This window comes from Lutra lutra, chromosome 6 (genome assembly GCF_902655055.1).
Source record: "Lutra lutra chromosome 6, mLutLut1.2, whole genome shotgun sequence".
NCBI lineage: Eukaryota > Metazoa > Chordata > Mammalia > Carnivora > Mustelidae > Lutra > Lutra lutra.
Genome location: NC_062283.1, coordinates 45,474,954 through 45,490,486, shown reverse-complemented (window position 1 = coordinate 45,490,486; position 15,533 = coordinate 45,474,954). Strand labels below are relative to the sequence as shown.

Here is a 15,533-nt window from a genome sequence, read left to right as displayed (position 1 = left end):
ATTTAAATAGGTGCCCCTTTTTAAAGTAAAGTTTAATAAAATAGTGGTGGGAAAACTAGATATCCAAATGCAAAACAATGAGACTGGATTCTTATCTGATACTATAAATAAAAATAAATTTAAAATGGATTAAAAACTGGGGCGTGTGGGTGGCTCAGTAGGTAAGCATCTGCCTTTGGCTCAGGCCATGATACCAGATCCTGGGATCAAGCCCTACATCCAGCTCCTTGCTCAGCGGGAAGCCTGCTTCTCCCTCTCCCACTCCCCCTGCTTCTGTTCCCTCTCTCACTGTCTCTCTCTGTCAAATAAATAAAATCTTTTAAAAAAATGACTTAAAAACTTCAATGGAAGACCCTGAAACTATAAAACTCCTAGAAGAAAATACAGGAAAAAGTTCTTTGATATTGATAGTAATGATTTTTTTTCGGATGACACTGAAACCTCTGGCAAAAGAAGAAAAAATACAAAAATGGCACTACATTAAAAAAATAGCTTTTTCACATCAAAGAAAACCATCAACAAAGTAAAAATGCAACCTATGGACTGGTAGAAAATATCTATAAACCATACATCTGATAAAGGGTTAATATTCAAAATATATATGTAACTCACTTGACTCAATAGCAAAAACATAATCCAATTTAAAAATGGCCAAAGAGGGGCACCTGGGTGGCTCAGTGGGTTAAAGCCCCTGCCTTTGGCTCAGGTCATGATCCCAGGGTCCTGGGATCGAGCCACATCAGGCTCTCTGCTCTGCAGAGAGCCTGCTTTCCACCGCCCCCCACCTGCCCCTCTGCCTACTTGTGATCTCTGTCAAATAAATAAAAAAAGAAAAAAATCTTTAAAAAAAGAAATAAAAAAATAAAAATGGCCAAAGGAATAGGCTTTTTCCAAAGAAGATATACAAATGGCCAGCAGATATATGACAAGAAGCTCAACATCAATAATCATCAGAAAAGCATACACTTCAACCAAAATGAGATGTCACTTCATACAGTTAGGATGGCTATGAAAGAAAGAAAGAAAAGAAAAAAAAAGAAATGAAAAAGAAAGAAAGAAAGAAAGAGAAAGAAAGAAGGAAAGAAAGAAAGAAAAGAAAGATAAAAGGAAGGAGAAAGAGAGAAAGAGAGAGAAAGGAAGGAAGGAAAAGAAGAAAAGAAAAGAAAAAATAAAGAAGAAAGAAAGAAAAAAGGAAGAAAGAAGGATGGAAGAAGTAAAGGGGGGGAGAGGGAGGGAGGGAGGGGAAAAAGTGAATCTTGGAGGGGATGTGAAGAAAAGGGGAGCCCTGTACACTGCTGGTGGGAATGTAAGTTGGTATAAGCTACTAACAGAACACAGTATGGAGTTCAAAAATCTAAAAATAGAATTACCAAATGATCCAGCAATCCTCCTTTTGGATATATATGCAAAGGAAATGATATCAGTAACTTGAAGAGATATCTGCACTTCCATATCACTGAAGCATTATTCACAGCACCCAAGATACAGAAACAATCTAAGTGTCCATCAATGAATGACTAGATAAAGAAACTACAGTATATATGAATAACAGAATATTATTAAGCCTTAAACAAGAAGGAGATTCTGCCACTTGTGAAAACATGGATGAACCTAGAAGATATTATGTTAAGTGAAATAAGCTACATGCAGTAGGAAAAAAAATTGCATAATTTCCCTTATTTGTGGAATCTAAAAAAGTCAAATACATAGAAGCAGAGAGTAGAATGGTGGTTACCAGGTTTAGGTAGGTGAAGGGTAATGGGGAGATGCTAGTTAAAGGGTATATAATTGAATTTATGTAGGACTAGAGTTATGTAATTTATGTAGTTTAGAGATCTAATATACAATACGTTGACCATAGTTAAAAATACTGTACTAAATACTGGAAATTTGTTAGGAGAATAGTTTTCAGGTGGTTTCACCATTATAACAAATGGTAACTATGTGAAGATATGGATGTGTTAATTAGTTTGACTACAGTAGTCATTTCACTATGTATATATAAATTAAATCACCATCTTGTACACTGTAGATACATAAAATTTTATAAGATATTTAAAAATAATATTTTTAAGATTAAAAAATTAATAAGATTTATAATTAAAAAAAATTTTTAAAAGATTTTATTTATTTAAGAGAGAGAAAGAGTGCAAGAGAGAGTGAGCATGAGCAGGTGGGGGGCAGAGGAAGAGGGAGATGCAGGATCCCCACTGAGCAGGAAGCCTGCAAAGGGCTCAATCTCAGGGATCATAACTTGAGCTGAAGGCAGATGCTTAACCAAATGAGCCACAAAGGCGCCCCAAACAGTAAGATTTTAAAAATATTATTAAGTTGACAGAATATTTCCTGCAAGGTTTCAAGTGGACAATGACACATATAATGAAAATCATAAGGAATGAACTCATAGAAAAAAACAAATGAAAAATGGAACCAAATACAATAATGAGAGAAGTGAAGCAATAATATATAAAAGAAAAGAAATAATGTAAACACATATGAATCCATCAAACTGCCAACTTAGTTTTATTAGACTCTAAGTAAGTCTTAAAAATAAAGAACACAGAAATACAGTATCTATTATTTTATTTATTTAATAATCTTGTTGTTAGCTGTTACTATATGGTCTATTATCATACAGCCTGGCAGATACTAACAAAATTTTCTGAAGGGAGGTCTCCTATGCTATTGTTCTTTTCATGGGAATCAGCAATTCATGGCATAAATTAGCTGTCTGAAAAACATTATACTAAGCTGGCAGTCACAAAAGGTAGCCAGGTCAAGGCATATCTAAAATAGAATTTCTACATCTTTGATAAGTTCAGTTTCATGTAAAAGTCCTCTTTGCTTCAGTCTCACATGTACAAATATAGAACTAATATTAAACTATAATTTCAGCTCTTGTCCATAATCTGGTCTTCACATGTAAATGATAATCATGTCTCCAGGAGGCTAAGAGTTTATCAATCTCACAGTGCATTGTTATAGACAAGTATCTGAAAGGCTAAAAAACTAGAGAAACTTATAATTTACCTCATTTCTCATTTAATTTTAGATTTAATTTGACCAAATTATTTGAATGAATAAAATAATGAACTTTGGACTCCCATTTCTGGGTAATCAAATTTTGCTTTTACATTTTGTTTTGAAGGCTCATAATGTCTACTTGAAAATGATAGTGGATGCTTATTTTGTAAAAAAAAAAAAATAGCACTGATGTATTACTAGAATGTTAAAACTCTGTACCTTAGTCTTTAACTAATAAAACATTTAAATCAAATATTTGCTTAAAAGTAGGATTCTAGACTGTTAACACAAATTTATAACATCATGCTATATACTTTATAACTTACTCCCTTTTAAAAGCTAATAATGTTTGATTTAATGATACTAATATCCTATTGAGAGGATTTGTGAATAAAGAATTAAAAAGTGGAAAATGATCTCTGATGCTTTTTTGTTTCTGAATCATTTCTTTCTGTTTGAATTCTTCTCCCCATTATACAACACATTCCTTCAGAAATAGTAAGTATTTAAAGGAGACAGGGTAAAAATAATCTAAACTACTTAATATTACATGGAGATATATGAGAATGTGTAATAAAGGTAAGTCAGTTATTTGTATGTAAGGCAGATTCTTAAATGCACACAAAGGATATGTTGCTATAGCTATCTTTTTTTTTCTCTCACTCAATGATATGTTTCAAGATCTATCCATATAGGTATATGTACATGCATTTGTTTTCAACTGACTTATAAGTAATTCCATCCTATCTATCATCCCTTTAGATGTCCATCTCCTTGCTTTTCAATGTTTTATTGTTTTTTTAAAATTTTTTGTTTTACTTATTTGACAGAGAGAGAGAGATCACAAGTAGTCAGAGAGGCAGGCAGAGGGAGGGGGAAGCAGACTCCCTGCTGAGCAGAAAGCCCGATGTGGGGCTCAATCCCAGGACCCTGAGATCATGACCTGAGGCAAAGGCAGAGGCTTAACCCACTGAGCCACCCAGGTGCCCCTGTTTTGTTATTTTTATGAAGGTCATCCAAAGTGTTATCAGATCATATCTCTGCACTTCTCTAGGACAGAAAACTAGAGATGGAAAACCAATTTAGCTGTTCTTGATGTCATACTATATTCATATCTGTCAACAGAGCCTAAGTGATCAGTCTTTCACACTCTGGGCATAAGACATAAGCCATATATGATAATAGTCCTGTGCCTTAGGTATATACTATTTACTTATTAAAAACATAGGTGACTATTAAAATATATAGGAGGGGCACCTGAGTGGCTCAGTCGGTTGGGTCTCTGATTCTTGATTTTGGCTCTGGTTATGATCTCAGAGTTCTGAGACTGAGCCCCACATTGGCCTCTGTGATGAGTCTGGAGCCTGCTCAAGATTCTCTCCTCTCTCTGCCCCTCTCCACTCTCTCTCTCTCTCTCTCTTAAAAAAAAATACACACACACACACACACACACACACACACATATGAAATAGTATAATAATATTATATATTATTAATTAATATTATATATTAGTCACAGGATTTTTTGATATTTTATATTGATATGTGTTGACATTTTTGATAGCTGCATAACTCAAGAAGCCAGTATTTTCCAATCAATAGTACAAAATTGTGCATGGGTAAAAGATCCAATCAAAATATGAAAAAGAACAATGGATTTTAATTTAACAGAGTGTAACAGGTTAATTGGTCATCAGGTTTCACATTCCATATTGCAACTAACCTTTAAGAATCTATTACTTACCAAATTTTGGGCAATATCAAAGAAGAGTATTCCTAATTATCTAAAACGGCTATTAAATATCACTATCATTTCTAAATATATATATATGAGGCCAGAATTTCTTTAAGTATTTCAGCAGAATAATTATTGTACAGATTGAATACAGAAACACATATAAGTATTCAGATGTCTTCATGAAGGCTGACAATAAATATATTTGCAAGAAAAGTGAAACTGCCAATCTTTTCATCATTTTCATGTTTTAATAAGCATATTTTTCATAAAATATGCTATTCTATATTATTTATATTAATATGTAATGAATTTGTCTTTTTGTTTTATGAGTTAAGTAATAAATATATTTAAACTTCCTTAGTTTTTATTTCTAATATGGTAAATACTGATAAGTATATTCCACTTTAAAAAAAAGCTCTTTGCAGTCAACGATAACAGCACTCTTTTTAAGAGTGCAAAGACCAGAAAGTCTGAGAATCACTCTGTAAAGTAAATCTGAAAAAAAAAAATTCATAATAAAAATTTGTGGGACAGTGTCATGTTTAGAAGCTGGGTCTTTTAGTTTACAGTGCAAGCTTTATCCATAATATAGTGCTCCTTTCTTTTCATTCATGATTACAAAGTCCTTATGTTTTATTAGTTAACCATATTATCATATTGAATGAAGGCAAATGTGAAATTGTGTCATTATATTCTTTTCTATTTTGAGAGTTTTATTATATGTAATATTATTCATTGTTAATTATGATTGAAATTGAAGGTTTGAGAACTAGTTTTAGTTGTACTACTACCTATTTGTGTGACCTTAGATATGTTACTTATCTTCTCTTGATTCACATTATTCTTGCCATATTTGAACACATTTATGAAGATTTCTTTTTAATTTTACATTGTCACAAATAAAGTTACTTATGAAATTAAAAAAAATTTGTGGGAAGAAATAATCACAGTTGAATCATAAGATACTTTATGTAGCAAAAGTTTTAGCATCTACTATTGCAGGCCTTGAGGAAATAGAAGTAAAAGAGATCTACAGAGGACCGCCTGGGTGGCTCAGTGGGTTAAAGCCTCTGCCTTCGGCTCAGGTCAGGATCCCGGGGTCCTGGGATCGAGCCCCGCATCGGGCTCTCTGCTCGGCAGGGAGCCTGCTTCCTCCTCTCTCTCTCTGCCTGCCTCTCTGCTTACTTGTGATCTTTGTCTGTCAAATAAATAAATAAAAATCTTAAAAAAAAAAAAAAAGATTTAAAAAAATTTAAAAAAAATTAAAAAAAAAAAAAAAGAGATCTACAGAGTCCACGCTCACAAGAAGCACATATTATGGTGAAGAGAACCATAAAAGAAACCTATGGACACATAAATAAACATATTCAGTGTCAGTGTAGTTAGGAATAAAAATAAATATGGAAATAAACAGTGAGTGGGAGACATGGCTGGGAGCTCACTTCATTTTGGTTTGTCCAGGAAGGCCTCTTGGATGCAGTCATAGTAAAGCTGCAGTCTAAATGCTGAGAAGAAGCCAGACTTGTGAATGAGGGCAATGGACAGAGGGAGAAGAGGGTTCTGGAAGAGGTACTAGAAGATGCAATTTTCTGGAGATGGTAGCAAATTTGGAAACAAAGGCCAATGTCACTGAGCTTTTAGCAAAGAAGAGAGTCCAAGTTTATCATCTTTACAACATTAGGAGGCAAGAGTTATTTTTCTGATTTCACAGATAAGACTAACGAATGGAACTTTTAAACTTTACCCAGTGTCATACAGCCAATTATTTGCAGAATTGGGCTTACAGAACTGCATTCTAGACTGATCTAGTATAATGCCTCTCTTAAGAGAGGTCATCCTAAATGAGAAAAAGTGCTATTAAGGGTTGATGAGAGAAGCAGAGTAAATGTTCAGAGAAACTTAATAGTCTCTGCTTGCCCTAACCCTAATTACAAGCAAAATGCCTTTCATAGGTCTACAGCTGTGCTGGATATTATAGGGAGGTATAATGTCATTAGCAGCATTAAGTCATACATAGTGTTTAAAGAACCAGTAATACAAAATGAAGATCAGATTCATGACACTGGAGGTCAATAAAATAGGACTTCTATATAAGAGAGATCAAGAAAAGATTTAGAATTGGCTTGCAGGTAACTGAGTAGTTACACAGGGATTTTCCGGTTTTGTTTTTTATTTATTCTTTTTTTTTAAAGGTTTATTTGACAGAAAGCAGGAGAGAGAGAGAGAGAGAGAGAGAGAGAGTGTGTGCACACACATGCAGGGGGAGTGGCAAAGGGAGAGGGGGAAGCAGGCTCCCCACTGAGCAGGGAGCCAGAGGTGGGGGTTGATCCCCAGGATCCTGAGACCATGACCCAAGCTGAAGGCAAACAACCAACTGACTGAGCCACCTAGGCACCAGTTTTATACTTATTCCTACAAAGTTAAGTGTGTCCTAGTTTTATGAAATTAAAGCGAAAATTTTATCAATTGCTACATTAGCAGATGATTATATAAATTATCAAAGGATTATATCCTTTTCAATGGATTTATGACCTAGTAACTGCTTATTATTCATTTAACTATGAGTTGCAAACTGATATTTAACAGAAAAGCTAGAGAGCAAAAAATCTGAGAGTTAAATAATTATTAGGAATGTTGCTAACTTCCAATCAATAAAAAATGGAGGCAAACTTTAAAATTTAGAAATAAATGGTAAAAATATGAGGACTTACGAGTATTTGATTTATATTAAAATTGCTGGAACCCATCTATTGTGTATAACGTAAGATATTAAGTTTTCATCTGAGTAAAAACAAAACACAAACAAAATATGCACCCTGTCTGCCATTGTTTGATAGGTGCCACAGATATAATTTAAATGTGTAGCCTAAAGGTGAAACATTGGGGAATGAATAATGCTTTTACCTTCTAAGTATTTCTTTAATTTCTTAATATATACAACCCCCTCAAACTGTGAAGGAAGCCGATCTGATGATATTCAAATATGTAAAGTTCTCAAAGCCTTTTGTGTTTTTTTCCCAAAGCATACTTCCTATTTATATATTTACTTTAATATTTCATCAATATCTCCACTACTACACTATAAACTCCTTAAGGACAGTCACTGTGTGACTGTTTATTTCCTTTGGGCTACAGTACATAGAAGGATTTCAATAATTCAAAATTTTTTGGTGGAATCAGTCAATGTGTTACTGCTGTTAAGTGTTTGTTAACATCAGACATCCTGCCACACCATGCCATCCTCTCTAACCTGTGTGAACCCTTTCCAATGCACCACAGGGCTCCCTAAATGATCCTTTTTTCTTAACTTTCAGGGAAATTTTTTTTAACTAATTCATACCAATGGCATGTATGCCTAATATTGTGTCACATGTGCCATCTCTCTACTTCACCTCTATCCCACCCCTCACCACACACACAGATAGGTCTGTAGCCAGACGCAGATTATTTTAAGGGAATGCCACTAATAATGGAAATTCAAGCACAATGACAATTTTTTTACAGTGACATTTTAAAAGAAACATTTTAGCACTCTAAACAATAACCCACATACATGACTGTCAGAAGGCTTATATTTGAAACACTTTGACAGATGATATTTCTTGATCAAGACAAACTGATCATTTGCTGGTATACATGATATGCCTTATGTAGCACAAAGCTGAAACTCAACTATAAATGGTCCGACTTAACTGGGATATAGCATAAATATTCTGTAGTCTCTAAAAAAATAAAGTGTGTAAGTATGAAACAACATTAAAATGAAGGAAATGCAGTCTGGTCCTGATTAGATGATTTTAAATGGAAATACTACCTTTGGGTGTGGTTATCCAAACCCGTATTTGAAAAATCATTAGCAGATTTTACCTGCAATTGTCCACATGAATTTTTCTCACTGCCTTGGATGGGATAAAAAATTTCCAGTTATTGATTTCTATAACTTCTATGCAGCCAGTAAAATTCTCAACCAGTCCAGAAATCTGAGATGGAGGGAGAAAAAGGGGGAGGGGGAAAGAGAGAGAAACTGCTTATATTATTTCCTCCAATATATTATTTTTGCTATAAACTGGTCAGAATGTGCAATCAGATTGCAGGGTTGATTTATTCAACATATTGGTAGAAAGTAATTCAATTCTTTTGATAAATATCATTCCAAAAATTAGTATCAAAGAATACTGCCTTAGTCAAAAGTTACTGGGAATCTATAGATCTTATCATTGTATGAATCACTTTTATATGAGTAAAGAAAAATTTACATTATTACTGTGAATTATATAGCTGGAACATGGGAGAAAATCTAATACCCTCATCCGGCACATAAATGGACATACTTTCCCGTCTTTTGCCTCTTCCTTGCACTTTTTCTTTAAGACATTAGTTACCTTGCCTCACCCACAGCTATCAAAGCATCAAAAAAAATTTCTCTTTCTGTTGTCAAAGGAAGTATAGTAAACTATGAATATGTGTGACATCTCGCAGGCCTGATGGATTCTGCATGTCTTCGTGTTCAGGTGTGTGGCCTATCCTCCTTAGGAATAACTTGGGCAGAAACTAACAACTAGAAAGATCGCCAAAGGGCCAAAAGCAAAAAAAGAAAATAAGGACACTTGAAAGCATTCGTTTTGATGAACAAATAAAACCTCTTAAAGATAAACATGACTTCTCATTTTATTCACTGTGAACATACTATACTATTCAATTAAGTATATGTCTATATAAGTTTACATTTATGTGAAAAGGAGAAGTTAATAAAAACCAAAAGGGACACAGCTCAGAGTCGAATAGTTAGATATAAGCATTTATTCCAGATTCTGTCTTCTGTTATGTTCTGGATATTGTTAAAAATTTCAAGCTAAGATGGACCAAATGAGGAACATGATAACCACTGAATTTATACATTGAAAAATAAGTTGTCTACCTAGATTTTTGAATTAAAAATAAGCACTATTTGCATTTTCAAGGATTGGTTTTTCATTGAGTGTTAATATTAAGAAGGATGGAAGGTAGAAAGTCTTTGTCTTATTTATAAATTAAAAAATTAAAAATTTTTTAGGGTGGGAGAATTCATTTTATTTCATCCTTTAACTTAGAGTCATAGTTTAAAACATTTAAACATTTAAATGTATCTTTCTGATATAGGCGCAAATGTACTACAAAATATCTCAAAAAGTAATCCTCTGTCAAGTGTCAAAAATGACTGAACTAGAAACAAAACAGTATTTCACACAGCAAGTTTACAAAGAAGTCAGTTTATTCCAAGAAAAACAGAAATACTTGGCTCTTACATGTTGCAGAAGGGAAAATATTGATTTGTAATTGTTAGCTTAAAGTTTTATGGATTTATTAATCTTTTTGTTTTTCTAATTTAATTTGTATCTTTATCACAGTTATACATGGATCTAGTTTTTAATTTTTTTTAAATTTTAAGTTTATTTATTTATTTATTTATTTAAGATTTTATTTATTTATTTGACAGACAGAGATCACAAGTAGGCAGAGAGGCAGGCAGAGAGAGAAGCAGAGAGAGAAGGAAGCAGGCTCCCTGCCGAGCAGAGAGCCTGATGCAGGACTCGATCCCAGGACCCCGAGATCATGACCTGAGCCGAAGGCAGAGGCCCAACCCTCTGAGCCACCCAGGCACCCTAGTTTTTAAATTTTAAGATAAAGTTTACATATACCTCTCCTGAAATATCATAAATTTGTGAATGAATATATACATTTCTTCTGTATTAATAGATTCACAACTTTCCAGTTCTTTCACACATTAACTTCAGGCACTCTTGTTCAGGATGTGATAATTGGTTCCCAAATTCTCACGTACGTCTTTTTCACTTTGAATACAGAAATTTCATTTTGCAAAAAGTAAGTCAAACTTGTATCAAGCAACACTATATCTGAATAAACTCTAATCACATGATTTTAGATAATTTCCAGTGTTGGGAAATTTTTTCCCCTTGAATTTGATTAGTTTATAGTAATCTGGTTGGTTAGGTTTCTGAGACAGGATTTTTAAAAGTAAAAGAGAGACACAATACATATAATTGATATGACAAGTTACAATGTAACCATATGTATCAGACTCATTACGCATGAGAAATTATGAAAAATTACCTATATAGTATCATAGAAATGGTATTGTTGCATGTTATCTCCTTTTCAATGAGGAAAAATTTTATACTCCCATTACTCCTCGGATTTCTCATATCTGGTTCTTGTTTTTGTTTAAGACAAATAAGGAAATAATGACTCCCCAGTTACTTCTAAATAATTCAAAATGGCTACCACACAGCTTGAAGAATTTATAGTAGTGAAAAGTAATGATAACAGAATTCTCATTTTTTACTTCAAATTTGTCTCAAAGTTATAAACATATCTTCAATATATCTCATTTTTTTCTACCTCTATATAAACAGAAGAACAATTAATTCTATCTCTGGCATTTGATGGCCTTTACTCTCATTCTTTTTCTTTCTTCCAAATTTTTATTTAAATTCTTGTTAGTTAACATACAGTGTAATACTGGTTTCAGCAGATTTTAGTGATTCATCACTTACATATAACACCCAGTAATCATCACAACAAGTGCCCTCTTTAATGTCCATTACCCATTTAGCTCATCCCGGGCCCATCTCCCTCCATCAACCTTCAGTTTGTTCTCTATAGTTAAGTTTCTTATGGATGGCTTCCCTCTTTTTTTTTTTCCCCTTTCCCTGTGTTCATCTCTTTTGTTTCTTAAATTCCACATGAGTGAAATCACCCGTATTCGTTTTTCTCTGACTTACTATTTCACTTAGAATTAATACACTCTAGCTGCATACATGCTTCGATGGATATGTGGGCTCTTTCTTTCTTTTTCTTTTTTAAGATTTTATTTATTTATTTGACAGAGATCACAAGTAGGCAGAGAGAGAGGCAGGCAGAGAAAGAGGGGGGGAAGCAGGCTCTCCGTTGAGCAGAGAGTCCGATGCGGGACTCGATCCCAGGATGCTGGGATCATGGCCGGAGCCGAAGGCAGAGACTTAACCCACTGAGCCACCCAGGCGTATGTGGGCTCTTTCTATAATTTGCCTATTGTTGATAATGCTGCTATAAACATTTGGGGTGCATGTGCCCCCTTGAATCAGCATTTTTGTATCCCTTGGGTAAATGCAAATAGTTTTATTGCTGGATCTAGGGTAGTTCTATTTTTAACTTTTGAGGAACCTCCATACTGTTCTCCAGGGCGGCTGCAACAGTTTGCATTCCCACCAACAGTGCAAGTGGGTTCTACTTTCTCTACATCCTCACCAACATCTGTTGTTTCCTGACTTGTTAATTTCAGCCATTCTGACTGGTGTGAGGTGGTATCTCATTGTGCTTTGATTTGTATTTCCCTGATAATGAATGATGCTAAGAGTCTTTTCATGTGCCTGTTAGCCATCTGGATGTCTTTGGAAAAATGTCTATTCATGGCACCTGCCCATTTCTTAACTGGATTATTTGTTTTTTTGGGAACTGGGTTTGATAAATTCTTTAGATCTTCTGGATACTAACCCTTTATCAGATGTCATTTACAAATATCTTCTCCAATTCTGTAGGATGCCTTTTAGTTTTGTTGACTGTTTCCTTTGGTGTGCCTAAGCTTTTTATCTTGAAGTAATCCAGATAGTTCATTTTTGCTTTTATTTCCCTTGCCTCTAGAGACTTGTCTAGTAAGAAGCTGCTATGGCCAAGGTCAAAGAGGTTGCTGTTTATGTTCTGCTTGTGTTCTCTTCTAGGATTTTGATGTGTTTCTGTCTTACATTTAGGTCTTTCAACCATTTTGAATTTATTTTTATGTATGGTGTAAGAAAGTGGTCCAGGTTCAGCTTCTGTATGTTGCTGTCCAATTTTCCCAACACCATTTGTTGAAGAGACTGTCTTTTTTCCATTGGATATTCTTTCCTATTTTGTCGAAGATTATTTGACCATATAGTTATGGGTCCATTTCTGGGTTTTCTATTCTGTTCCATTGATCTATGTGCCTGTTTTTGTGCCAGTACCATACTGTGTTCATGACTACAACTTTATAATATAGCTTGAAGTCTGGAATTGTGATGCCTCCAGCTTTTCATTTTTCAGGATTGCTTTGGCTACTCTATCCCTTTAAAAAGTCAAGCAGAGAGAGTCAATTATCATATGGTTTCGCTTATTTGTGGAGCATAAGTAATAACACGGAGGACATGGGGAGATGGAGAGGAGAAGGGAGTTGGGGGAAATTGGAAGCGGAGATGAACCATGAGAGACTGTGGACTCTGAAAAACAACCTGAGGGTTTTGAAGGGGTGGGGGGTGGGAAGTGGGAGGTGGGAGGAACCAGGTGGTGGGTATTAAGGAGGGCACATATTGCATGGAGCACTGGGCGTGGTGCATTAACAATGAATTCTGAAACACTGAAAAGAAATTTAAAAAATAAATAAAAATTTAAAAAAATAAAAAGAGTTGAAGTCAATGAATTATCCATACTGTAAAAACAAGTTTCTATAATAATATTCAAAAGTAGTTACATCAAATTTACACAGAGAGCTTTTATGGCTACAGTTTAGACCACATATGCAATATTCCAAATTTATAAACAATTTTAAATTAAAATGTACCACCTGAATTTTTGAAATGTACATGGTTAATATTTAACATCATTTGAAAAAAGTTATTAAAGTGTTCAATTTATTTTGTCCTGATATAGTAGAGACACAATTACTTGAGGAGTATATGGATTCTTGGTATAATCTACTGTTAAGTGGTGATTTTAAGAACTAATTTCTCATTCTTTTCAACCAGTAGTTTATAAGTTCTTTCTCTTTACACTGTCATTGTTGCTTATGTTTTTAACTGGTTTTCTAGTGTACCTACTGTAACCAATGTGGCTGAATTCAAGGGACCTTTTAGATTAGTAGACTTCAAAAACCAACATATTTGGTTTGGAATCAATTAAGAAATAATCAATTGGTAATACAGAAATAGTTCTAATAGTTTTCTTTTTATTGTAAATCAGCTATTCATTGCTTTTGAAGGTCTCATCCTAGGCACACATAGTAATTTGATACATCTTTGAACAGTATGAAAAAAAGAGATCCTTACAAACTAGTAATACCAATTGCTTTGTTTGAACAAAGCTTCTCTTGTTAAAATATTAGTTAAATCCCATATCAAACTCAACTCTTGTATGACAGCAGCATTTTTGAAGAATGTAACTTATAAAGAACATCCCTGTTAAATTTCCATATGATTCTTCCTCTCTGTTACTCCTGCTGGGATGTTTTGTTTTCCTAATCATTGTGTCTTAATCCCATTCTGGCATTCTTCATTCCCTTTTGGAGTTCCAAGTGCCCCTTTAGTATCATTTCCCTTTCAACTTTCTTTAACATTTCTTGTAATGTAGGTCTGATACTCATTTGGGTTTTCTTTTTTTTTTTTTAAATGAAAATGTCATTAATTTGTACTATTTTATCTTAACTTATATATTTTTATGTTGTTATTTTAGTCACCATATAGTACATCATTAGTTTTGATGCAATGTTCCATAATTCATTGTTTGTGTAGAACACCCAGTGCTCCATGCAATCCGTGCCCTCCTTAATACTCAGCATTTTTAAATTATATTTTTGTTGGATTCAGAGTTCTATGCCAAAGGGGATTTTTGGTTATTTTTATTTCAGCACTTGAGAATGTTCCAATGTCTTCTGGTTTGCATTATTTCTGATGAGATGTCAGTGATAATTCTCTTTTAATCAGGTCTTATTGAGATTACTGCATATATGAATTGCTATTTTTCATCAAATCCAGGTAAATTTGGTCATTATTTCTCCAAATAATTTTTTCTGTTCTTCTTTCTCTCTCCACTTTCTAGAACTCCAATTATCCATATTTTAACCTCTTGTTACTGTCCTAGAGGACAGTTTCCTTTGGGTAAATGCCCAGAAAGAGAATTACTAGACCATATGACATCCCAATTTTTAATTTTTTTGAGGAACTTCCATGCTGTTTTCCACAGTGGCTGTACCAATTTACATTCCCACCAATAGTGCACAGAGGTTCCTTTTTCTTCACAGTCTTGTTTCTTGTGTTTTTGATATTAGCCATTCTGAATAGTATTAGGTGATATCTCATTGAGGTTTTGATTTGCATTTCACTAATGATATTAAGCATATTTTCATGTACCTGTTGGTCATCAGTGATACTGAGCATATTTTCACGTACCTGTTGGCCATCTGTATGTCTTCTTTGGAAAATATCTATTCTGATCTTCTGCCCATTTTCTAATTGGATCATTGGTGGTTTTTTGTTTGTTTGTTTTTGTTTTGTTTTGTTTTGGTGTTGAGATGTATAAGTTCTTTATATATTTTGAGTATTAACTTTTTATTGGATATATAATTTCTCCATGTCTTCTCCCATTCAGTAGGTTCCCTTTTTGTTGATGGTTTCCTTTACTGTGCAAAAGCTTTCTTTTTTGGTGTATTCCCAATAGTTTGTTTTTTGCTTTTGTTTCCTTTGCCTCAGGAGACGTATCTAGAAAAATGTTATTAAGATAGATGTGCAAGTGATTACTGTCTATTTTTTATAGAAATTTTATGGTTTCAGATCTCACATATAGGTCTTTAATCCATTTTGAGTTTCCTTTTCCGTATGATATAAGAAAGTGGCCCAGTTTCATTCTTTGGCATATAGCTGTCCAGTTTTCCCAGCGTTGTTAAATTGAAGAAATGGTCTTTTTCCATCGTATGTCCTTGCCTCTTTTGTCAAAGATCAACTGA

The 15,533-nt window shown here is 33.9% G+C and overlaps 1 protein-coding gene across 1 annotated transcript in view; it reads right to left on the bottom strand.

Moving 5' to 3' along the window:
* The window catches only part of EYS (eyes shut homolog), a 1,828,849-nt gene that overhangs the window by 547,087 nt on the left and 1,266,229 nt on the right, over window positions 1–15,533 (bottom strand). Inside the window, 1 exon segment of the mRNA XM_047734324.1 lies at window positions 8,630–8,724. Coding sequence (XP_047590280.1) covers window positions 8,630–8,724 — 95 coding nt within the window.